The following is a 27,626-nucleotide window of genomic DNA, read 5'->3' on the forward strand; positions in this document are numbered from 1 at the left end:
TCTTGGTGTTTTCTTTATTTGAGTAGATTTAAGTATTTATTATAATAGATATGACTGAAAAGTAGTATTTATACAGGATCACTTGAATCGAGCTAAAAAATTATTATTTAATCTTCGGAGTACTTAATGGCCAATAAAACTATGATTCCTGATTTCAACAAAATATCTTGGGTTTATAATTGATGACTCTCTGCCATCAATTATTATGTATGGACACATGTAGACTTCCTATGCAAAAAAACTAAGTTCAGGACTATATGTCATCCATAGAATGAACCACATTAGTGATTCTGTAACAGCTAAAACTGCATACTACCCCTTATATGAGTGGTATGGAATTGTAGTATGGGGAAGTACTACAAGAGGCAGTCTGCAGAGGGTACTTATCCATCAAAAAAGGGCTATCCACATCCTTGCAAACCTTCAAGCAAGAGAAACATACAGGCAGTTCTATCAGGAACTAAACACTCCCACCATTGTCAACCACTACATCCTGGAAACTGTCAATATATACACCTTAAATCCCCTGAGCCAATCCCATCTGGTTGGTGTCCACCATCACAACTACAATACACATCATGCCCCGAACTACTGCCTTCCAATACATCATCGTTCATCCAAAGAGAGGAAGCTGACATATGCAAGGGTGAATCTGTGGTATGCCCTCCAGAAGAGGTGATGAAGACAGAACACCGGTTTGGACGTTGATTGAGGGACTGGCTTCAAGTACACCCTTTCTACACTCTCAACGAATACCTTAAAGACTCACAGCTAACATATGATAATCTACTTACACAACATATGTATTAAGACACTTACTGTTCCCTAAGAATATGTAATAAATCAGAAATAATAAAAAAAATAACAAAATATTAGTGATAACAGTGAAAATAGCAAATTTTAAAGGAGGTGGAAACAAGTTCTTCTTATTTTTTTTATAATTAACGTAAGATTATTAATTTTTATTATCTGCTCATAAGCACCTAGCAAAAAACTAAATATGAAAGCTGGAAGAACTGACTGTTCGAAGTATGAAGTTCAGGATGGAAGCTTTATTACAAACCTTCAATTCATTTCCCAATGCAATAGAAAGAAGAGTGGCATACATAGAATTTCTCTGCCCCATCAAGACTTAAAATTCTTTTTATCTAAAGTAAACAAAAGTAAGACTTTGACTACCGAATGTTTAATTTTAGCTAACACTCCAACCTACTGCTACTATGTAAGCAATGATAGAAATGTGTTTTTATTTGTTTTAGTCATTTTGGTACTGTCCACATCATTTTTTAATAATTCACAACAAAAAAGTGAATTATTACACTTTTAACGTTTATATATTAGAATGAAAGTCTTCCTTGCAGAATAATTTCACAGTTAAAGTTAGTAATATATTAAATTACCATTCCATTCAGACGTTAGCTGATCCTGAAATACCTAGGCAAAAATTGTTTTCTAGTTTTATTATCAATTATCTGTCAGATAAACATTATGAAAAAAATGTTTTAATAAGGACCAAGATAACACCACAAAACTGACTCAAACATTTTATTGAATAGTACATTCATTGGTAGAAATTCAGTGTACAAAACAAATCAACATCGATGAAACCTTCCTCACACATTTAAATGTCCCCATTCATACCGACAGTGGCCGCCAGATTTGACGACGGTTCAGATTACTATACTGCAAATCAACTTCAGAGCACGAGAGACCACTTATTGCCTTACAATATTGTTATGACATTTCCCTACATTAACATATTGAAAACAAATTTTGGTGTCCCATAAACATTTACTTTCCTATTTATTGCAATTCTCACGCTATTTTGAATATTGCGTAATCATGGCTGATTTTTACAACACGAAAATCACATAAATCTTATTAATATTTACTACTATGCATAGGTATAAATTGCTAAAGCATTATATAAAATAAGGAACAAACGTAATAAATAGATATAAACTTCTACTAACAGAAATAAATAAATAGATTACTATAGATTTACAAGTAATAATTCAATGCCCATCATTTAGAACAGGTCTTTACAAACTTGTCAAGAAATATAAAGATGAAACTGAATAAACATAATGTACTTGAGAAATAAATATACATCTACTACATTTGTAAAATCCCTATGACTGAAGACCTAAGAAAATAACTTAAAAATTAAAACTTAAAAGTAATAAAGCGTTATAATTCATAGTTAAATGTAAGCAATTAAACTAATAAAGGAATTTCTTGCTTCATACTTGACACATCTCCATGATTAGCAGCTAATTATCAATTTGTGAATGTCTGCCCCATACAAAAATAATGTTCTTAAATACATTGGGCTACCTGCTTTGTCGTGGACGGTAATGATTTTTATCCCTAAATCTTTTATCCTTCTTTATCTGATTGTACTCTCCTTCAACTAAAAAAATAGCCATCCTATAGTGATCAAAACTATTTCATAAATATGAAAATATGATAAGAGAGGAGAAAAGTTATAAGATTCTTGAACTTCAGAAAATGAAACACAAGCTACTTCTTTTAGGATTTCTGAGAGAGGAAAATATTGCATATATTTTAATTTGTTTTCTTGGATGAATTACTTTCATCCAAATTTTTATTAAAAAGAATTAGTTCTAATGGTTCCTTTCAAGTACCTCTTGTCAATTCTTTCAAGAGTTTAGCTACGAAACTCCACAATAATTACCACTACTACAAAACACCTTGAGATTCAAGAAGGAAAACCAGTGGCAAACTCCATATAGTTCAGTATAGAACATGAGTAACAGAGGCTGTAGTGTTGGACACCATGGCCTCCTCCAGGCTACAATCCAGCTTGCTGTAGTTGGAACAGTTTGGTCTGCGGCGAGACCCTCTAGTCTTCCTGCCTTCTATGGCCAAGGCTACCAACTGCAATCACACAAATCAGTGTTAAAGTATGCACAGTTCAGTGTAGGATATGAGAAGCTGTAGTGTAGGACACCATGGCCTCCTCCAGGCTACAGGCTGTAGTTGGAGTGTAATTTGTTTTTATTCATCGTTTAATAATACTCATTTGTTACAAAGAGTGAGGAACATTCTAATGATACGGATTATTTACTGTCATAACAGTATTACGATATTAACAACACATGTAACATGTACGACTGTAATACTCACTTTTTTCTTGTTGTGGAAGACCAGGTAGGTCATGATGGTGAGCACTGCCACACACAGGAAATAGAGGAAGAAGTTGGAATCCTCTGCCTCGACGAAGGGATCATTCATCTGGATCTTCTCAATTTCTTCAATCAGGGGATCCGGCTTGGCTCCGGTTCCAGCGCCTGCATGTCAGAAGCAATAATTTAATTTCATTGTAGAACAACTATTATGATAAAAAGCATAGTAATAGCTGGAATGTATTGAACACATGCACTGCTCTATCTTCAAAGGAAATTATAAAGGTCTTTTAAAACATAGAGGTAAGAGTATTAAAATAGAGGATTTGTTTTCTGAACCCAATATACTTTTGTTTTTTGGTGCAAAACAAAATATTAACATAGCCGATTCCAGGCCGACCGATCATAGCTATGTAAGAACCAGAACATTTACTAACACAAAAGTTTAGGGTTTTCTAAAAAGTTAGGATCTTCAAGTTAGGCACTGAAGTGGCTCAAGCTACCCGAAAATTCTTTAATTACCTACCCTTTTATATTTAATGAATATTTTTAATGAATTATTTTCTTTAAATTGTTTGATTAACGATGACATCTTGGATGTCGAAAGGTCTTGTGTAACAAATTAAAAATTATTGGAGAATTTGATTTATACCTACTTGTCTGTCTTATTTATTTTCTATATAGTTAAATGCAATTGTGACCTTTTTCATGGTTACTCATAAATAAAAAATGTTTAATAATAAATGAGATATCGTACACATTTAGTCTAAATATGTTTTGAATGTTAAAAATAATATCTATAACTGAGATTGAATGTATATTATTTAATTTAATTTCGTTCAAAATTCAGAAAAAAAGAAACTAGTTCACAATTTTTAGTTGGCCTAAAAAAAAACTATTGTTCACGTTTCCTGAATTGTGAAAATTTATTTAGCGTTATTGAGTAGTTTGTTCTTTTTTCTTTCACAAAGGGGATAAAATGATTTTTTTTTACTTTTTTAATATAGGTCTATCTAAAATTAGTTTCCTACTAGATTGCATATATACAGGGTGATTCATGAAGTTCTCCCCCCACTTCTACAGCACATTGTACTAGTAAAAATAATGAAAAAAATGTTATATAAACATAGGTCCGAAAAACGCTTTCGTTAGCGAGTTACAGCTAGCGAAAGATTTCGCCTGAATTCCTGGGTAAAGAGTAAAATAAAGCCATACTGAACTTTTGAAAGGTTAATTAGGTAAGAAATATCGTGGATTCTTATGTATTTTTACCTGATAAAGCTAATAAAATAGGTTTCAGAACTGTACCTGTAGTAGTTTTTGAGGGATTCAGGGTTAAATGCAAAAAATTGGGGCACGAAACAATGTTTTTTTTTAAGTTTGATGTACATATAACTTTGTTAAATTGGTAATAAATACATAAAATCAACAAACATTAATTGTAGAGAAATTTAATTCTGAGAAAATTGATATAATCAAAGTCTAAAATAAAAACAGAAATAAGTATAAAAAAATCGATTTTATTCAGTATAATACATTACTAGCTGTAAAGAAATACCATACGGTATTTAGTTAAAATAAAACAAAAACAAAATGTTTGTTCCTTAATGATGAGATAAATTGAGAAAACAAGATTAACTGTTAAATAAATTTGTTTGTAAATAAAAATATCATGTTTTATTACGTTGTATTTTTTTAAATAAAAATTTACATCAAATGTTCGAAAATAAATGAAGCAAACATTTTCCCATTATTGTTTACTAATCATCGAAATGCAGTTTTTTGTTTATTAATTTCTTAAGTTGGTAACGCACGAATAACAGCTGATCAACAATGGTATTCTGTACTGTTACATTAGAAACTGTGTATTAGTGGTGTTTTGCAAGCTACAGCAGGAGATCGGGTTCTGTGAATCGTGTTATTAAATGCAATTTTTCTGTGAGTTATAATTCGATTGTTTATTCAGCGAAAAAATGCCTTACTTATTTACATCAGAGGAATACGCTGATAATGGTTTTTATTTTGGGTTACTGTAATGGTAATGCTAGAGCTGCTGTAGAAGAATATGTACTACGTTACCCTAATAGGAGGATTCCAGATACCAAAACAATTTCAGGAACTTTTCGTACTCTTCGGGAAACAGGATCAACTACCAAGTACTAGAACCAATTATGAACGAGCTGTCCAACTTGATGATGATATTGTTATTAATGCTGTTCATCGCAGTCCAGGTGTAAGTACACGACGTATTTCTAGGCGGATAGGAGTTTCGCAGTCAACGGTGTGGAGGTCACTTAATCGAAACAAATTTATATCCGTTTCATAAACAAAAGGTTCAACATCTACAGCTAGGGGATGGGTTCCGCTTCGCTTGGAGTTTTGAAACTTTTTTGAATATTAATAATCAACCCTACAAGCGTATTTTGTTTACGGATGAGGCAAAATTCACTCGGGATGGTGTCAAATAACTTGCACAATGAACACTCATGGGCGGAAGAAAATCCACATGAGGTAGTGGAACAGAACTTCAAACACCGATTTTAGCGTCCAATGTCTGGTGTGGCCTTTTGCACAATCGGCTGATTGGACAGTTCATATTACCTGGACGCCTAAATGCTGAGTTCTATTTGCATTTCCTTCAAGAAGAGTTGCCGCAGCTGTTAGAGAATGTTCCTTTACATCTCAGACAAAATTTTTACTTCCAGCATGACGGAGCACCCCGCACTTTTCACGTGCCGTTTCTGCTTACTTAAATCATCAATTTCCTGGACACTGGATTGGTCGTGGAGGGCCTCACCCTTGGCCACCAAGATCACCAGATCTAATCTCCATTGGATTATTGCATCTGGGGATGGATGAAAGACATTGTATACAAGACAAAAGTGAATTCTCGTGATGAATTAATTGCCCGTATTATGGATTCGGCTGTGCAGATACAGGGAAGTCCTGAGAAATTAAGAAACGCAACAAAAGCAATACACAAACGTGCTGCAAAATGTATTGATAATGATGGCCTCATTTTCGAACATCTATTATAAAAAGGTGCGTACGGTTGGCCCAACCTGATTAATTTTGCTTAAAACTAGTAATGTATTATACTGAATAAAATCGATTTTTTGGTACTTATTTCTATTTTATTTTTGACTTTGATTATATCAATTTTCTCAGAATTAAATTCTCTACAATTAATGTTTGTTGATTTTATGTATTTATTACCAATTTAACAAAGTTATTGTACATCGAACTTAAAAAAACATTGTTTCGTGCCCCAATTTTTTCCATTTAACCCTGAATCCCTCAAAAACTACTACAGGTACAGTTCTGAAACCTATTTTATTAGCTTTATCAGGTAAAAATACATAAGAATCCACGATATTTCTTACCTAATTAACCTTTCCAAAAGTTCAGTATGGCTTTATTTTACTCTTTACCCAGGAATTCAGGCGAAATCTTTCGCTAGCTGTAACTCGCTAACGAAGCGTTTTCGGACCTATGTTTATATAACATTTTTTCATTATTTTTACTAGTACAATGTGCTGTAGAAGTGGGGGGAGAACTTCATGAATCACCCTGTATATTATCAGTTAACTCATTTATCAATTAAGTTTTGTTTATTTGAATCCAATTCTAAGTATAGCTCATTATAATAAATGTTTAGATATATTTAATTGTTTTATTTTACTTGTTATGAATAATAGCAAAAATGTCTAAGGCAGAAATAATAAATGTTTACTTTAAATGTCCTTTAAATTTTTTTACGTAAAAAAAGATGTATTTTGATTTTTTTAGTCAGCTACAAATGCAGCTGTTGTCTTCTGTGTTGTTTTTAAGTGTTTTTTCAAGTGATGGATATCCCACACGGGCCTTGCCTTTTGGGGATATACCTAATTTATTTCACTACAAAATTATGTTATTTCATTATTAATTATTTTAGTTTTTTTGTAGGATATTGTACTTAATTGTTTAGAATAATTATGCTGTGCTTAATTTTCTTTTAGTATTAGTACTTTACTGTTATTTGTATGTATTATGTAAAAAAAGTGAAATAAATTTTTTTTTTTGAATTGAATTATTAGTAGACTCCAAACTTGAACTTACATAAATTGTTATATAATAGAGATGGAACCCCAAATTTGGCCAAGCCTTAGGGATCCTATATTTCTTTCTCTAACATGGAAAAGTAGATTAGATAGTTGATAGTTTACAGTCAGTCTGTTGTAAATGTATGAAATGATATTTAACTAAATCTTTATAATACAGGGTGACAATTAAGTCTGGAACCTCTTTTTTAATTTTTAAACCACAATAGAAAGAAAATACCAAAGTTCACACGTGCTTACTGGTGATAGTAACGCACACTTCTGCCCAATTACCGTCCAGATAATCCTTTTGGGGGACGGTCCACAAGGAGTCAGACAAAATTCTTAAATAGCAGCATAAGTCAAGTTTGGTATCAAATTAAAGGTCTTACTTAGCAGAGTACAATGCTGCAAACCGGACTTCAAAAGGTGGATTCATTCAGTAGTTATAGCTATTTGAATTTTAAAACAATTGAACAATGTAAATTATTAAGTATTACAAGTAAACACCAATTTTTAAGTACCTGTGATCAAAGTAAGTGTTCAAAATGTCAAAGATTAAGTTTATCGTACTAAGCCTCGAGATTTGGCGCACCTAAGAAATCTCATAGTCCAAGAATCTCAAGATATTCCTCGTGACTACCTTCAAAATGCAGTGGATGGCTTTTACAACCGCCTAGGACATTGCCAGACGATGGGAGGGGAACATTTTGAACACTTACTTTGATCACAGGTACTTAAAAATTGGTGTTTACTTGTAATACTTAATAATTTACATTGTTCAATTGTTTTAAAATTCAAATAGCTATAACTACTGAATGAATCCACCTTTTGAAGTTCGGTTTGCGGCATTGTACTCTGCTAAGTAAGACCTTTAATTTGATACCAAAATTGACTTATGCTGCTATTTAAGAATTTTGTCTGACTCCTTGTGGACCGTCCCCCAAAAAGATTATCTGGTCGGTAATTGGGCAGATGTGTGCGTTACTATCACCAGTAAGCACGTGTGAACTTTGGTATTTCTTTCTATTGTGGTTCAAAAATTAAAAAAGAAGTTCCAGACTTAATTGTCACCCTGTATATAAATTAAATTGCCAATAAAAAGACGTGAAGGAAATAAATGAATTATTAATATACACTTTGTATTTGAATGAGAGAGTACATAGGTAGCATCTAGTAGCATTGCACATGTGAATTAATTACTGGAGGCCATTTTGGTTTATTCTATTATTATATTTATTTTATAACCAATGTTTAAACAGACAATATGTGTCAATTTTCCTACTTGGCAAAACAGATTTACCATATGATCATAATAAGTTGCTTCAAAAGAAACAAGTACTTGGAATGAAAGTTATTACTCATTACTACTTACTGTTACAGATACGTTATCTATTTTTCAGATAAGCTGGGTGATAATTCCTTGCCACACTTCACAGTAGTATCAGTGATACAGTTTGTGAAAATGATTAATTTACACTCATATGACTTTAACCATCCTGTGAGAGACCAAATATCTGGTGGAATAGTCATCCAGTCACACCAAACTAATCTGGATTGGTTTCTTCTTCTTTTTCTTTGAAAGGGCCAAGCTCTCACCCTTGATCCTGCTCTACCTCAAATGCAAACCCACCGCCTCAGACCATGTGGTCAACAGTCTTTCCAAAATGATATTTTGGCTAAACAAATTTTGACACTTTTGAAATAATTTCAAGTAAGGTTATGTTCCTTAAAATATTAATAGTTTTTACTCTCAATCATGGTACACTTGTGCTTCCGACTGATTGTAATATTGATGTGTCTGGCCAACAGCTATAACAATATTTGTTATACCATTGTGTTTTTTTTATACGTTCTTGTTGCTTAATGAATCAACACATTCACTGTGATGGACACTGCTTACTAATATTCCGGCTGTCCTAAAGTTAGTTCCTGACTAGTGTCGCAGTGAAGGTGTTAAACAATCATATATTTTTTTTTATGTAACTACAGTAGAGTACAGATTATCCAGGTGACAGAAGAATGCACAGCCGAGCTATCCCGTGGTTTACAGTTTCGCACCCACCTGTACACCTTACCTTATCTCATTTCCTGTTGTTGACATCAGTGTTGTTTTAAAGTGCTATTTGTTATGTTCTAATCATAAATGCTGTTTGGGTTTTTTTTATAATTGGTTTTATAAAGGGTTTTGTTTTCAATTCTCAAGGGTTTCTCTTCATTTCAATGTATTGATTTATTTCTCTTGTGATATAAGATTTGTTTCTATTATTAGGTATGTAGTGTATTTAATGTTAACTATTCAAAGATATGTAGTGTATTTAATGTTAACTATTCAAAACTATTATACTATCATTTTTAATCCAAATCCTTAAATTTGTTTTCTTTTTAATATACAATATTTAATTCTGTGTGCTCAGTTCTATATTTTGTGGAAATAAATGTGATTTTGATTTTAATTTCATTTGTCTTGTATAACATCTAGCAATGTTGACGTAACAGAGACGTGTTGTGCTTAGTGTTTCTGACAAACTTAAAAGCCTATAACAAAAAAAAGTATGTACGTGGACCATGCGTAAAATGATATTTGAAATACCTACAAGGCAGAGGCAAAAAAAGTCTCAAAGCTGAAGCAAACAAACATATTCACTTATTTCTTTTAGGTTCATATTGTTATGTTTTTATCATATCTATGTCACTAAAGGAAAAATGTTTATATATTGCATGTGCAATCCCTACTTTATATTTGTTACATAACTTTAATACTTTACTCTAGTGTTTTATAAAAAAGTATTAATTTTAGTTTGTAAAATTCCACATACCAAATACACATAAACTTTTTAGTCAAATTTGTATTATTTGTGTCCTGCCCATCCCACTACCCTTAACGAAAACTTAAGACTTTTCTCAGAAATAATTTTTGTTCAGAAATGTGTTATATTATCAAAACTTACCTGTTACTAATAAAAATTGTATCAAATTACGTTTATAATATGTACAGGCATATAGGAGTATTGAAGGCCAACGTTGAATAAAAACAGGAAAAGTACAACATGCAATTGAAAAGAGATTTGAAATATCCTAACAGTTGTAGGCAAAGTAAAATACCCAATGATCGTAACCATAATGAACTCTTTGTTCAAATTGTAATAATGCTTGTTTAACAAATGTCACTATGTTCATATTGATATTTGATAACACTCAAGTATTACTTAATTCAATCTCATACACTGTGGTAACTATTTGACTTTAGTAAAAATCAACTGAGAAAAATTTTGGAACAACCAGAAAGTTTCTAAATTTACAGAGTTGTATTTACTATTTGTAGAACTAAAAAAATTATATATAGGAAATCACAATAACACTAACGTTTGAACCATACCTAACAGCTTTGTCGGTGCAAATGAAAGACGAGAAAATGCACATCATTGTCACCCTAATATCATACAACCAACACATGGAACATGTAAAATAGGAGACTGGTATCTGTGGAAATAGTTATTGATAATTGTATCTGCTGGCTTTGAAAGGAAGCTAAGGTGGGAATGGCTATCTAATAAATAAGGTTGGAAACAATACATGATTTAGTGATTCATTGATAAGCAAATTCATTATCTGGGATAAGCCTTCTGGGTTGGCAGCTTGGAGGGGGAAAGGGGTAAGGGATTATTTTGGCGGTGAAACAATTGTCAATATTGCATGGGGAATGCTGTTACAGCCAGTCCTTGGCTCTTTCATTGTACTTGTTTATCAATTACAGTTCATTTATGTTGCATATAAAAGTATTGTAAGTAGCTTATTATCTTAGTGCACGCTATGTAGAAATTATTTTATTATTACAGAGAAGACTTGGTGCAGTCTTAAATATTTTGGGTAACATCTATAATATTTATGATAGGGTCGCCTAGAAGTGGTAATTGTTACTTTTCAGAGCGTGGGAAGCGTCAGAATGTTTACTCCCAGACAATAATGGGCCTTCCATGAACCAAGGGATGTCACCCCTAAGTTTATGGAGTCTCCTTGGCTTGTGAGGGGCTGGAACTCACGCCTCGTGGGAAGGACAATACATTCACCTCAGGACAAGGGCCCATAGCCACTCTCCTCGAATCAGTAGTTTCAGCACTCACTAGGGTAGGGAGCAGCAGCACTCTACATTACAATATAGTTAGGACAGATAACAGTAGGGAGCACCAGCACTCTACATTACAATATAGTTAGGACAGATAACAGTAGGGAGCACCAGCACTCTACATTACAATATAGTGAGGACAGATAACAGTAGGGAGCACCAGCACTCTACATTACAATATAGTTAGGACAGATAACAGTAGGGAGCACCAGCACTCTACATTACAATATAGTTAGGACAGTGATAACAGTAGGAGCACCAGCACTCTACATTACAATAGCTAGGACAGGTAGCACAGCTATCTGTATGTCAATACAGTCACATTATATAGTTTCCAGCCTTAACTAAAGTGTTTCATTTAAAGACTAATATTCCAATACTCAAGACACACCACACGCGCCGCAACATATGCTCTTGATAGAAACAGCTGTCAACATGTCAGGACCCAGTCATGTCTGTGACCCCAGCTAACATTCTTCAAAACAATCTTTGACAACTGTTTACCACCACAGTAGTACTCCTTTCCTCCCAACAACTCTGTACAACTAACTGTGATCCTTTCAAGTTTAATATTAGATGGTCAAACCCAACAGTTATCTTCCCAGCCTGCAAAATCAATGAGTAGTTCATTTATAGCATTCTCGTGATTTACATCTTTAACGTTGTAAGTAACAACATATGTGACTGTACAACAACTGGGTGACAATTCATAACCTACACCTACCTCATGGTAAGAACTTTTTATTGTAACAACTAATTTGAAGTCAAGCAACTAGTAATAGTGAAACGTCATCTCATTATAAATAATCAAATTACACACACTGACCCTGATTTGCTCCAGAATCGATGTTGCTGTTGACAATGCTGTACTGAGTAGTCTTCACTTTGCCTTCTGGTTCAGTGTCAATATCATCCCCGTCCTCATCCTCTGTTCCCCCTGACACACACATACATACATACACTTTAACATAAATAATCTAATTACACACTGACCCTGATCTGTTCCAGAATCTATGTTGCTGTTGATAATGCTGTATTGTGTGGTCTTCACCTTACCTTCTGGTTCAGTGTCAATATCATCCCCGTCCACGTCCTCTGACATACACACATACATACATGTACTTTAACACAAATAATCTAACTACTCACTAACCCTGTTCTGTTCCAGAATCAATATTGCTGTTGATAATGCTGTATTGTGTGGTCTTCACCTTACCTTCTGGTTCAGTGTCAATATCATCCCTGTCCACGTCCTCTGTTCCCCCTGACACACACATACATACATACACTTTAACATAAATAATCTAATTACACACTGACCCTGATCTGTTCCAGAATCTATGTTGCTGTTGATAATGTTATACTGTGTGGTTTTCACCTTACCTTCTGGTTCAGTGTCAATATCATCCCCGTCCACGTCCTCTGACATACACACATACATACATGTACTTTAACACAAATAATCTAACTACTCACTAACCCTGTTCTGTTCCAGAATCAATATTGCTGTTGATAATGCTGTATTGTGTGGTCTTCACCTTACCTTCTGGTTCAGTGTCAATATCATCCCCGTACACGTCCTCTGACATACACACATACATACATATACTTTAACACAAATAATCTAACTACTCACTAACCCTGTTCTGTTCCAGAATCAATATTGCTGTTGATAATGCTGTATTGTGTGGTCTTCACCTTACCTTCTGGTTCAGTGTCAATATCATCCCTGTCCACGTCCTCTGTTCCCCTGACACACACACAAACATACATATACTTTAACATAAATAATCTAACTACTCACTGACCCTGTTCTGCTCCAGAATCGATGTTGCTGTTGATAATGCTGTATTGTGTAGTTTTCACCTTGCCTTCTGGTTCAATGTCAATATCATCCCCATCGTCATCCTCTGTTCCCCCTGACACACATAAACACATAGACACAACATAAATCAAAATACACAACATAAATAATCTAATGACACACAGCCCCACAAAACACATACATTTAACACAAAGAAAAGAAGTTTTGACATCAAAACCTTTTTTAAAAATATTACTATCATAAACAATGAGTACTCTAATTACTCACTTTTTATTGTTTAAAAGTTAATTTTACTAAGTGTAATTTTACTAAGAGAGATGTTGGTACAGACCCACAATTAATATACTTTGTACTTAATTCTGAGGAAACAGTCGCAATAAAAATTTTGTGTTCAGCTCATTTTCTCTTTCCGCTTAATACAGTGTCTGAAACCTGACGCTGTCACATACATGACTCCTGAAATCAGAAGTCCGCGTTTTGACATCAGTAATCCCTAGACTACAAAATGAACTGCGCTCTAGGTGAAGAGGTCTTCTCATTGTCTCTTCAGGTCCACAATTGAATGCACTACTATGGAAGATGAGAAGGAGCTGAACTCAACATTCACACTGAATCAATCCTTCCCACCATAACTATGTTATGTGAAAAACAATAAGAACATTTAAAATGTCACAAAATCATATTCAAATTTCAGTCATTGTTACAGAGGGAACACCAAGTATGGAGTTATATTGTAACCTAGTAGCTGAAATTTCTTATAATTGCCATCACAAACTAGATGTCTGTAATCCTAATATTCTCTCAATGGTGCATTTAAAATAAATAATTCATTTGTAGACAAAATAATCATATCAAAATCAGAACTGGTGATTTTTACAGATCACATGAGTAAACCCAATGTCTGACTGTGATTTTCCATAGACATTAAAAGTAATAATAATAATAATATCTTTATTGCATTCAAACAATTTCTGACATTGTATTGCAATCGTCAACTTTAACACATTTTGTAAAAGAAACCATGTACACGTTTTCAATCAGTCAGACATACATTTTAAACATTCATACAGACACATCCATTCCGACATCAGATCCAGCTGTTGAATTTTGATTTTTAAATTTCCCAGCGGCTCATCATGAATTCTTCAACAGAGTAAAACGCTTTAGACACCAGAAGGCGCTTGAGATGAGTTTTAAATTGATTTGTGCTGTTTGAATTTTTTACACTTTCAGGGAGTCTGTTGATTAGCTGATACCAACTTGTTGCGGGAGGTGTTGGGACAACGTCAGTCCGTGTTGCTGTGTTCTGAAGTTGTCCCTGCCTCTGGTTTCATATTGGTGAAATTTTCTGCCACGAACCAAGACACACTTCGAGAAGCAGTACATGATCACCTCAGAAATATAGAGGCAGGGTAAAGTCAACAATCCCAACTCCCTGAAAGATTCCTTGCACGACTCTCTAAAGTTGAACTTTCCAATTACTCTTACAGCTTTTTTTGGAGTTTAAAAACTCGTTCCATTTTGCTTTTGGAACAACCTCCCCAGTCTTATTCCATACACTAAATGTGCATGGATAAGGCCATAATAACCCATCTTTAAGACTCTTGGGGAACAGATCATTGCTAGTTTTCGCAAGGCCTGAGGAAGCTTTAGCACATGCGTTATCTACATGATCGTTCCAGGTCAGTCCCCTATCAAGGAGCATTCCCAAAAACGTCATGGAATTAGTTTCGTCTAAAAGGTCTTCACCCACAAAAACAGCAGACTGCTCTGCATCTGGCTGTCGGAGAGAGAAATGAAAAACATTTGATTTCAACTGGTTGGTTTTCAAGTTTATTTCCGAAAAGAACTGTATAACTGAATTTAATTCTGTGAATGATGTGATCTCCAAATCTTTAAGAGATTTATTTTTGAAGCAGAGAATCGTGTTGTCAGCATACTGAATCAGTTTTCCATGCTGGATTACTGAATTCAATCTGCTGATGTATATTAGAAATAAAATGGGCCCGAGGATTGAACCCTGAGGGACACCATGAGCCATTTTGAGTTTTTCAGAAACAACATTTGAAATTTCTACGCACTGATCTCGATCCTTGAGGTAAGAAGTGAGCCATAACTGCGGGAGGCCCCAGACGCCACATTTATCTAACTGCTACAACAGTGTCTCATGGTGTACGCAATCAAAAGCTTTGGAAAGGTCGAGAAATACGCTAAGCACATACTCTCGTCTCTCCAAACCATCGAGAACATTTTCTACAAGATTATTTACTGCATCAATTGTGGACTTGTTTTTTCTAAATCCAAATTGTTCAAAAATTTATTCAGAATTTATTTAGAATTTATTCAGCAAGCATATATTCTGATGTTTGATTGAGCTCATGATTTTAAGTTTCGGACTTTGAATATCCAGTTTGCACCCACAAACCAAGGCCTCCAGTTCGAAATGGAAGAAAAAAAAGAATGGCCATATGCAATAGAAAGGAAGAAAGAGCATAGAGAAATTGACAAGTAACTATATACTTTACAGGAAAAGTCAGTGAATTCAATTTAGTGTAAAATGAATAATGCAGAGACTGCATGTATGATTTCTGCACAAGATATACCCTCAAGGAAGAAAGAACCACCCTGAAAACTAAAAATGAAAAAATAAGGAATACAAAATTTATGAAAGAAGTGGCAGCAAATTTTACTCTGATGTGCGGAAACTTGGAAGGAAGATATTTTCCAGGAAAAAAATCAGACGAAGAAATAAGCAAATTAAATGTATTATGGGGTTGAATAGTTGAAAAAAGAGAAACTGACAAGTACACCAATGTGAAATACAAACAACTGAATAGAGAAAAAAGACCAATGGTTTGTTCACCGGTTTCTTGGCCTTATACTGTGAAAACAATACAAAGAATAAAGTAAATACTTAAGTACCTGGATAATTATGCAAAGCATCTTTTTCAGAAATTGGTGGATCCGATTCCAGTCCATCTTGGGTGCGGTCGTAACTGAAGTCTTCTTCCACCATCGGGTCCCCAGTTTTAGCCTGGAGTTGCGATGATTGGAGGCTTCCAGCACCCTGCTGTGGTGGAGGCTTGCTCATGTCAACACTACCAACATCATGCTGTGTTTGAGCCACATTTGTGATACTATTGCCAACATTGTGTTGTGGATTCAGCTTCAAGTCATTGTTGCCATCATCATTTTGTGGTGGAAGCAGGTTCGTGTCACTGCCAATAACATCATGTTGTGACAGAGCATGGTTCGTATCTTTATTATCAATATTGTCTTTTGAGTCTTTTCCACCTCCTGTCACTATTAATCCAGAATTAGTCACATCGTTATAATTCTTAGTCTTAGAATGTTTCTTACTAGATTTACTTTTTTTGGTGGGTTTCTCGTTCAGAGGTACTGAAGGACCAATAATGACATAAGGAATATTGTCCTGCTTGTTTACAGATAGCTCTGCTACAGTGGCTTGTTCAATATTAGATTTCTGTGGTAAGGCCTGAGTTTCAGGAGCAGACTGTGTTATGTTAGTTACTTCTTTCTGAGCAATTTGTAGCTTAGAAATATCAGGCTGATTCAAATCTAAATTTTCCTTCACTGGCGGTGATTTAGTGACTGAACTTGTTTGATCCTCACCTGAAAATAAAACATACCATACAATAACAAATCGTTGATTCTTAAGAAAATTTGAAAGAATTGAAAATAATGTAGCTAATAAGAACCAAACACTCCCAATAACACTTTATTATTGGATTCTTTACTACAATACATAACTTTCTATTATTATTTGTATATTCTACTGAATTAATTTTTTTCCAACAGCCCTCTTCCAGATAGCTTCAAACCAATATTCCCAATATTTGCCATCTTCCCAAATACTCTTACTCTTGCCATTCTTATAGTAGGATTAGAAATGCACATGCTTTGCTAATAATTCTATCTAGCCAGAATCATTGCAGGATTAGGATTATCCCAGCTTCACACCAGTAACTCAAGACTTACGTGACCTAGCATTTGGGATAACAAGCTTCATCTGTATAACCTTATGTCATCATCAACATCAAAGATGGTTAAGAAAATAACTTTCACATGCAACCGTCCTTTTTCAGCCACTAGAAGGCATGTTCCCACACAATGGTTTTATAAGCCAAACTAAATTCTATCAGCTTCATGAATTTATAATAATGTAACTTCCAAGTCTTATCAGCCTCAAACAGACATTCATTGGAAATACATTGGTTTTACCAGTAGTTTGGACTGTGAAGTCTTATACAACTGCAAAATATTGTTTTCAAAATAAGAGGTATAATGTTTAACATACTCCAATTCTAATAGTGAATATTTGAATAATCTTATATTATGATATTTGCAATCACACTAATTAATTTTTAATAAATGTTGATTTTGGTGAAAGTAATATGTTACTGATATGAACAATAGTTTAATGTTTAAGAAATATAAAAACATTAACAGTTATAACAAATTAAAATTTAGTAATGAGTTAGTAATGTTTTAATGACCTTAGAGGTACATCTCGCTATATTGGGATTATGATGCAAAACAACCAAAAAACAAATAATCTATATGTTTAAATTTAAAAACGAGTTAGTAGAGACCAAATTTTAGTAATCCGTACTTAAAAGTAAGAAACACAATTTGCTTATATCTTTTTTTAACAAATTTTGCTCAGAGTTACAATTTTATTAATTAGGTTAGTAATTAAGAACGATATATAATTCAACTTTTAACATTAAGTGCCTTCAAAATCTGATACGCCTTTTGTATGAAAAATAACAGAAATTTAAGGTGATAATGACTATCAATTGTTGTTATTAGTTGGAACACTAGAACATGTTCGAACGCACAAAAGTTTGACAGAAATATTTATCTTTAGGATAAAATTTGTGTACTTACTACATTGAGATGCATATTTTAACTAGTCCTTTATACAATGCCATGTTGCACCATGTCATTTGTTAGCTTGCAATGTTTCATTACTGTTGCATTTGTTATATTTTCATTTTTGTCAATAATAGTCAGGTTGAATGCAATAAATGGATTTGCTCAATAGTTCAAGTAAGGACACTTTCTACTTATTTCAGTTATATCTCAACATGCATATATATATATATATATATATATAATTTCAATAAACATTGAATCGCAAAAAGTACTTGCTCCGCCGGGAGTCGAACCCGGATCTCTCACTTGCCGGGTGAATGTGCTACCAATGTTTATTGAAATTAAATAAGGCTATTGCCATTTATACAATTTTATATATATATATATATATATATATATATATATATATATTTGCTTGTAAAAACCTAGACTTTATTCAATTACAATTATTACAATCAATTCAAAATTATGTTTGCGTTCAATGACGATTTGTAATCAAAACTTGGAATAGCAACTATCTTGAAACCTTTTATTTTATTTTATTTATTTATTTTATTATTTTATATAAACCCAGTTATTGAAAAATGAGTAAAAATGTAAGTTGTATGAAAAGTGTCAATTTTGGATTATAATGTTAAATGTCTGCACAAATGCGAATGGATGCTACCTTGAACGGCAGTTCTTGTTTTCACACTTATTTCTGTAATGTTTTGTACTCAAATTTTGTATGTTCCCTATCTGGAAATGTTACGCAGTATAGAAAACAAGTAAGAACAAACTTTATTGTAAATGATATTAGAATTCTAAAACATTTTTCTGTTTGTTCTATAATACATACTAATTAAGCTACATAGATTCTTTTTCCAAACTTTGAGTGGCCGCAATCTTGAAACCTCTTAGAGATAGAGAAAAAGTTACAGAATATATAAGTAAGTTGTTTATAATCATGTAATTAATTTAAAGCAATCATTTTGGGTCTATAATGGGTGTTAGCGGAGTTAAAAGTTTCATATGCATACAAATGGCCACTATCTTGAAACTTTTATTAGTTAAGACCGGTCAATCATCAAAACTTGTGCAATTATTGTCTCAGACCAAAGTTTATTCTGTATCAATAAAAAATACTGCAGTTACCGAGTTAACAAGCTCAAGTTATACAGCATATAGAAATTAACAACCTTTAGTTTTTAAGATAGGTATTGATAGGTGTAATGTGCTGCACCTTGCTATTTTATTTGAAGTTTTTTAGGTTTTATGAGTTTGAAATGTAATAAATTTGAACTACTTAAAAAAAAATGGAAATGAGCTGAAAGTAACAAATATAATATATTTTTAGAAAGAGTACTTCTTTGGGAACCTTTAATAAAAATTTGGATGATTCTATAACATTTTCAACTGGGTAACAGTAAAAAAAAACCATAAAACCGTATAACTTTGACATTTTGGACCACCCTGAAAAAAAGTTATATAAATCAAAACTTTTATACAAAATGATCAGTCAATACAGAGAGATCTTTAAAATGAGTTATAGCTCAACCTAACTTAACATTTTAAAACATTTCAATAAACTTTACCCCCCAAAAGTGCCATTTTTGGGTGTTTTTGTTTGTTAAAAATTATATTCCTGAATTCTTTGGAGTTGAAATATTGGGGTTTTAATTAAAACGAAAGAGGTAGGATTCTCGGTTCAGCTGCTATACATCGCAGGCGGATAGTCTGCCTCGCCCTGTACTACATAGGTAAAAACTAACACCGCCGAAACAAAGCTAAAGAGTAATAAAAGTGACTTTAGTGTAGAGGTTAAAGGGGGTTTAGCTTTGGCAATTAACTTATTATATGATGCAATAAAGCTGCAAACATTTTTGACTATCAAATATAATTTAAATACAATATTTCTGTTAAATAACGCATCTTCATAGCAAAACTAAAAAGAGAATGGTAATATGGTATTATCCGGAGGCCACTATTTGGAACAGTTTTTCTTACTGGAGACCTAAAAATCTATGTTATTAAAAATAACGGACTTTATTTTACTTACGGTACTGTAAATTTTACATGTCTTTGTGATAATCGGTTCTTGTTTTCTGTCTCCCCATTAGAAACAATGTCAGTGTGGCACTCTCTCCCTATCCACTTCTTGTTATTACATGATATAAGTAGGTTTAGATTTCAATTCAATTCCAAATCTTTTTATTTCATAAATATAACAACAGTTACATAAAATAGTGTCTTTTATATCTAAAAAAATCATCATTGTACTAATAAGTAATTACAAAATTTAGTTTTAAAAATAACAAAATAAATTTATTTCACATTGTTATTCATTTTATTATAATTTATGAGGAATTTTACCATTATTATTATCCAAAGTATTATATCTCTTTACTATGAGTTTAAAACATGGCCAATTACAGAAGATAAAACTCGTCAATGGAGTACAGAGCAGACTGCAATAAAAACCTTTTTAATAAGTTTAAAAATGTATTAACATTTTTTTCTTGTTTAATGTCTTGTGGCAAGGTGTCAAAGAATTTGCTTCCTTTAACCCTTTCACTACCAATGGGACACATATGTCCCGAGAGAATTTAAAAAAATATGGACACTAACTGATGCTAAGTTTGAGGGCAATTTTGTAACAGTCATTACAGATGGGTATTTTCACTTTGTTGTAGTGGCACAATAACTTGCTGGAGCACTCAGTCTTTATTTCACTGTTGTTTTGTTCTGACCATGTGGTTGCACATTTGAGGTTATGGTGTTGTTGTTTTTGCTAGTGACTGTTTACATTCAATATAGTGAGTTATTTTGTGTCCCTAATAGCCACAGATAACCGTACTGTATATACAAACAATTTGCTTATTGATTTATTTCAGTGAAACTTGTTTATTTTGGCATATTCTTGTATTTTTTGTGCTGGGACACAGGTGTCCCAGTGGTGTTTCAGTACGGGACATATACGTCCCAGTGGTAGTGTAGGACCATGTCGCATTTAAATACTAAAGGCATAATTAGTTTGCTAGAGTTTCCTTCAAGTGAACCTGAGAAGACCTTTGGAAGGTGATTTGATGAACGATAGCGACAAAGACCCAGACTAGCCTATAAACTTTCTGATTTTTCTGAAAGTGAATGTGAACAGTTTTTTGCTGATAGTGATAATGACGTTCACCAATCTGATTCTTCCGAAGAAAATGATGATGCTTCTGAAGATCCAGCTGCTCAAACACCTGATGATGCTGATGACGGTGGGCAGGTTTCTAATGATCCTGGTGAGGGAACTAGCAACCAGCCGGACAATGCCGATAACAGTCATCAGGCCCCTGCAGATTCTGGTAAAAGAACAAGTACCCAGCCGAGGACTAACAAGAAGAATAGAACAGAACTAGGTAAAAATAAGCATGTAGGTAATGAGAGACCAAAAATCATTTGGAATAAAGTAAAACAAACTTTTAAACCTAGAAAATCCTTGCCAATAAAAGTTAGGTCTATAATTTTAGCTAAAATCAACAGAGGTTCAAAGGAAATTACAGTATTTTTGGAATATTTCCCTAAAAGCCTTTTTTTGTTCATATCGCACTGCACAAATCAAAGATTAGACATACTACAAAAAGAAAAGACAAAAAATATAGCTAAGACGAATTATCATGAAATAATGGTGGTAACAGGCTGCGTTCTCATCATGTGCTACAATCGCTTACCAAATATATCTGACTACTGGTCCATGCAAGAATCCATGGGAAATGTAGCTATAAAGAAAGCTATATCAAGGAACAGGTTTCAGTTGTTGGTGTCGAAGCTGTACTTCAACCTGCCAAACGAACCTGAAAATGCTACTAAGATTTATTATGTAGATGAATTAGTTTCTTGTTTGAAACATACTTTTCCTAAAGCTAGAACAGAAGCAACTTTTCAAAGCATTGATGAATCAATAGCTAAGTTCAAGGGTAGGTCGACCCTAAAACAATATGTTCCACTGAAACCCATAAAGAGGGGCATAAAAATATGAGAAAGGTGCGATTCTGACACTGGCTATTGCTATGACTTCAGTGTTTATGCTGGTAAAGATCTTGAAAATGTGGACGGTTCATTAGGTGAAAGAGTTGTGGGTAAACTTTCGTCAACTGTAAGAGGTGACAAGGAAGAAGTTGTGCTATCAATTGATCGTTTTTTTACCTCTTGTCAAATTGTTATGTGAAACAAGCCATCCTAGTGTCGCAACTTGCATTGGGAACAGGATAAATGTGCCTAAGTTTGAAAATAAACTTCAAAAATATGAAAGTGAATTTTTATGTTGTAAGGAAGGTGTAGTAGCAGTATCATGGAAGGATTCTAACCAGTTTTGTTGTCCTGAGTAACTTACACTCAGACACTGTGACAACAGTCAAGAGAATGCAACAAAATAGAGAAAGAAAGGATGTTACATGGCCTGAAGCTATTGCTTTGTACAATGAAATAATGGGAGGAGTTGATATTTCTGACCAAAAAGTTGGTGTGTACGATTTTGATAGGAAGTCAAAGAAATGGTGGAAAAAGGTGTTCTATAAACTTCTGACATCAGTTGTCAACGCATGGATTTTGCACCAAGAAGTTCAACACAGGAAAGCGTCTCTTCTGACGTTCATGGTGCCTCTAGCCGAACAGCTGCTCGCCGAAGGATCAACAAATACTTCAGTCAAAAGAAGAGCTAGCATTGGAAGAACATCAAAGAGAGTGAAAACAATGTCAAACCTGGGTACTCATTTGCCTGTGGAAGGACAGACCAGAAGACGATGTAAGTGCTGCTCAGATAACCAGACAGAAAAAGAAACAAAAACCATGTGTGCAGAATGTGACCTCCCACTTTGTAAAAACTGTTTTGCAATATATCACACTTGATTATGTAAAATGTATCTCTTCATGTATTTGTGCAATTTATTGGAATTGATTTTTCTTTTTTATTTGTTGTAATAAACATGTGTTTGAATAAATTACTTATTATTATTTACCTTATTGTTACCAATTACATACTTGTGTATACTACCAGTGGGACACGTGTCCCGTGTTCACATACCACTGGGACACATATGTTAGAGCAAAAAATTGAAAAATTGTGTAAAAAATAGTAAACGTTAGAAAAAAATCTGAACAAAATATTTATTGCATAATTTGATATAATGAATTAATTTAAATCAAAATTTCAAAAATTAAAAAACAGAGGTAGCTTTCTTTTTTTTAAATGCTAAATTGTGTGGTTCTACAAATCTGTGTGACCTTGTACCATATGCATGAAAAGATTTTAATTATCTCTTACAACTTTATCATTGAGAAAAGCAAATTTTACTGTCTCATAAAATATACAAACTATACACAGTAAATATCTTAAATTCAGGAAATATCTGTTTAACAGAATCGTCTTTTCTCAAATGAAATTAAATTATTAATGCCCATTTTTGATTGCTTTAAAAATGTTGTCCATATTTGCTCTTGTCATTGACCCATATATATACAAATTCCGTAGGCAGTATAGGAATGGATGAAGGCATAATAAATTGATTTTAAAGTATTAAAGTTACATGAACCTAGGGCCATTCTCCTTAGAGCATAAAGACCACTTGATGTTTAAGTAATACATGCATAACATGCCCGTGCCATACTAAGTTCTTGTCTTTGACCAAGCCAAGGAACTTTGTTTTCTCTACTTGGTCTAATATCTCAGCATCGACAAAGATTGTAGGAAGTAATTAGCATCTTGCTTGTTTTGTTGAGAAGTAAACAAAATTAGATTTTGTTGAGTTTTAAAGGAGGTTCTTACTATTTAAAATATAATTTATTAAAGATAGATAAATAAAAGATGATGTTTCATCTTTTTCTTCATTGTCTGCAGTTAAAGACATACTTTGTTAGGTACTTTGGGATTATACCGACCACACCAGTATGAAGAACACAAAAATATAAATTTATAGAAATAGACATGATAGAACGAAAAAACAACTCTTTAATTGCAAAATTACAAACTTACAAGCATTTCCAGGTATTGTGATCGGTATTTTTGTCGCTGTTATCTTATCTTTCTTGAGAATCCCGATTACGGCAGGCCGCGCGGCATCACATGATTTGCACTGTACATAATTGCCTTTCCATTACAATTCAATTTATATTTCTGATCAGCCCCTCTAGAATTTGATATTTTACTGATAGGTACTATCTCGAGGGATGTTTTTCTTTCCTTGACATCAGCGCGGCTTCGGCAGCACCAGGTGCTGCCGAAGCCCGCGCTGATGGCCGGAGGCACTAGCATTTTGGGTGGCGGAATGTGATCAAGAATAAAAACAAGTGTTGAGTGTTTTTTCAATAAAGAGTTTAGTTTTAGTTTGGTAATGTTTGTTTTTGTTGAATTTTTGTGTTTGGAGAAATGTAGAGGTAAAACACGGAAGTACAACAAAGCGACGAACCAGTTGAACGGGCGGCGAGACTCTGCAATCACGTTATCTACTAGACCGCTCGACTTTGACCTCTGTCTGAGGATGGGGAGGGGTTTGCGATAAGACAATTCCTGTTTTATATTGACGAAATATTGTTCTACGCTAATCTAGTAATCAGTAGAAGCAAAATGTCAAATAACGATTCATGTCTGGGTGTGGTCGGTATAATCCCAAGGTACCCTTTGTTACTGTCCCTGGTACACCCCTCAGGTAACAAAATAACCAAAGTTGTATGATTTTCTATAATCAATAATGTATATATTTCTTTGACATGTAAAAATATAGCTTCATTATAATACAACCTTAAGTCTATAACGTAATCCAGTTCAACATTATTAAAGTTAAATCAAGTGTATGGTATTTGAGTAATGACCGCTTGAAACAGGAAATACTGTTGTTTGTTAATAACTATAACAAACTAAAATGTTGAGTTATTACGTTCCTGTAATATGTTACTATGGTAGCATGTTAGTATACACAAACTTAAATACCTCACTACAATGTAACATAGACTGATAAACTAAAAAATTTGTAAACAGGTTAGTTCAAATTTGACTATACAACACAATTATGGGTATTACAAAGTCGTTATCTACCATTTATTATTAGGTTATAAATAGGTATGTATTATAAATGTAAAAAGTTAAAGATAAACAAGTGCTCACGTGATATGATCTTGAATTTGGGTACACTCAAGGGATGTTTTTCTTATTTTGTCAGAAGTGGAGCCACCGCAGCCCGCGCGGATGGCGAATGGCGAATGGCATTTTAATCGGTATTTTCCCGACCTCAGATTGTTTAACTTCTTCAACGTAAGATCACGCCTTGACTTTTACTGGTTACCGAGTAACCCAAAACGAGAAAATCGTTATGAGAACAAATCAATCAGCCAAGCTGTTGTTACTGAAACCTCAGTATTCCGGTAATAAGTTACCACTGAATTACCACTGATTTTATTCTTCTACGGAGTGGCCTATTGCCATGCACTTAAGCCTCAAGGACCTTTTGCACACCCCGTAAACACACCATGATTACTGACATTAATACTGCATATCTGTTATGGCACCAGGTGCAGTGGTTATGCACACATAAGTTACTTGTGTCAGACACTTTTATCCTTCAAAATAGTTAAAAGTAAATAAATGTTATACTGTTTTGTTTGTTATATTTATAAATACACATATCCTAGATTGTTTTTTATTCACCATAGGATAACATTATTACTTTTAGGATAACGTAATTAGGTTTAAGTAGTTGTAGCAAGGATTCTTTACTCATGAAGTGTTGTTACTCAAGTGTTAGACACTTATTATGTTATAGCCTTAATTTTTGTGCAATATATGGTTTGTGACCATTCAAAAATTATTTCTGAAAATGACAATACACTACGTTAAGAAATTGTTAAAAGTAGGGGGAAGACTTTAATAAGCAGCCTACACTCGTTATTCGATTGTCATTATCGAACAATTCATTATATTATCCAACTTCAATATTATATCATAATCATACCCTACAAGAATTATAACAAAATAATACATAACAATTTTTAATTAAATAAAATTGAACAATAACATACAATGTAACGAAGCCAAATTTGCCCTAGACCTAAATATTAGAAAAACTGTACAATGTTTACAGCTTTCCCAGATAGCAGCAGTGAGCCACTTTTATGAAATGAAGGATTTCCCCCATGGGTTTTACTAAAAGCCAAATCCATATTTTAAAGCCATTTGAAACAAATGGCTTTAAAATATGGGCAAAAGGTATTTCACATATTTCCTTCATATTATTTCATCGCTATTTTAAAATCCACCAAAAATTAGCAACTTATTGTCGTTTATTTTTTACATAAAAATTATTGCAATTAATAAGTTAAAATCGTATGTCAAGTTAAATAAATTGTTATATCGAATTGTTCAATGGATAAAAACAATCGAAACATTAGATAAAAAACCGAGTAACGAGTGTAGGTCACTTATTAAGGTCTACCCAAAATCTAAGTTTAGATTAAGTTATGTTAGATAATATGGCTAAGTAAACATTATTTGCTCTTATTAACTTACCTACACCTAGAACACTGCTCCTTGATTCCTCTTGATTTTTAAGATAGTTTTTATATATTCCATTTGACCAAATTATATACGAACATAACGGATGAACTCTGTTGTTTTCATTTGTGCGGCAAGTTGTCAAACAGCTCTCATTTTTCTTCAGTTGCTTATTAAGGACTGACCACCACAAACTTGTTACATTACTAGAAGGTTCTTCTATTGTATTACTTGGGACAGTAACTGAACAAAATTCATCTAAAGAGGAAAATTCTCCTTCATTTTCTAACCTCTCAAATAGTTTGGTGAATTTTTCAGTTGACGGTGGGAAAATGTCACTGAATTGTGTAATGCTACCAGACGCTGAATTGCAAAGCCTTAATGACACATCATACATACCCATACACAAAATAGGGATAACATTGTCTTTTAATAGAAACTCCACCCGGTTGCTGTTAGGTGTTGGTATGTCACAGGTAACACCAAATTGTGAAACTTCATTCAAACTGAAGTTGCTGAACAATTCTTTTTTGTTACAACTATTTTCACCCGATGAAATTTGTAGTAAAATTGATTCATAACCTAGGGCTTTACTGTACAGCAACAAAAATGCAAATACAATTAAATTTGTTAACATTTTTTCATATAGGACACTATGTAATGGTGTGCAAATAGCCTAATGTAAATGTCCTATTATTTAGCCTAATTTGATCTAAATTTTTGTGTTCTGCCAAATCAATAATAAGCTGATATATGCTAACAATTATCACATAGTGCAAATAGGTTTAGGTAATATTTTGTTTCCGCAATAACACAGCTATCACACTTTCTTAGTATCTCTTATACTGTCACAACGTAACACCCATTGCACACAACTTACTGTTATTATTAACGCAACTTTCGACTTAAGTTCAAATTTTAAAGCTCCTTGAATTTGTACTCAATTCACAATTTGACCCGAACAAAAATGAATGAACCCAACTGAATGTGAGGTTATGAATCACTAGTACCAACCACTGTCAAATAATACAGACATACATCA

At 33.4% G+C, this 27,626-nt stretch overlaps 1 protein-coding gene across 5 annotated transcripts; it reads right to left on the minus strand.

Annotated features, from left to right (window-relative positions):
- Positions 1–1,531: 1,531 nt before the first annotated feature.
- Positions 1,532–27,626, minus strand: LOC124362965 (trans-Golgi network integral membrane protein TGN38-like). 5 transcript variants are annotated; one of them, XM_046817879.1, is made up of 6 exons: positions 26,600–27,623; positions 16,102–16,812; positions 13,163–13,273; positions 12,181–12,291; positions 3,151–3,314; positions 1,532–2,901 (listed from the first exon to the last, which is right to left on the minus strand). In XM_046817879.1, exons 1-6 carry the CDS (start codon positions 27,219–27,221, stop codon positions 2,758–2,760), a joined length of 1,863 nt encoding a protein of 620 aa, XP_046673835.1. In that variant the 5' UTR covers positions 27,222–27,623; the 3' UTR covers positions 1,532–2,757. The 5 variants fall into 5 exon arrangements, with proteins under 5 accessions (XP_046673835.1, XP_046673837.1, XP_046673836.1 ...); XM_046817881.1 differs by lacking the exon at positions 13,163–13,273 and having other exon boundaries at positions 26,600–27,624; XM_046817880.1 differs by lacking the exon at positions 12,181–12,291 and having other exon boundaries at positions 26,600–27,622.

The sequence above is a fragment of the Homalodisca vitripennis genome, chromosome 5 (genome assembly GCF_021130785.1).
Source record: "Homalodisca vitripennis isolate AUS2020 chromosome 5, UT_GWSS_2.1, whole genome shotgun sequence".
NCBI lineage: Eukaryota > Metazoa > Arthropoda > Insecta > Hemiptera > Cicadellidae > Homalodisca > Homalodisca vitripennis.

Bases quoted from the DNA above. Each gene is read 5' to 3' on its own strand.
- LOC124362965 (XM_046817879.1), bottom strand. From the start codon at position 27,221: ATGTTAACAAATTTAATTGTATTTGCATTTTTGTTGCTGTACAGTAAA. The intron at 12,292-13,162 runs GTCAGTGAGTAG...TGTGTGTGTCAG, and splicing joins CGATTCTGGAGCAGAACAGG to GGGGAACAGAGGATGAGGAC. The intron at 2,902-3,150 runs GTGAGTATTACA...GTGTGATTGCAG, and splicing joins TCTTCCACAACAAGAAAAAA to TTGGTAGCCTTGGCCATAGA.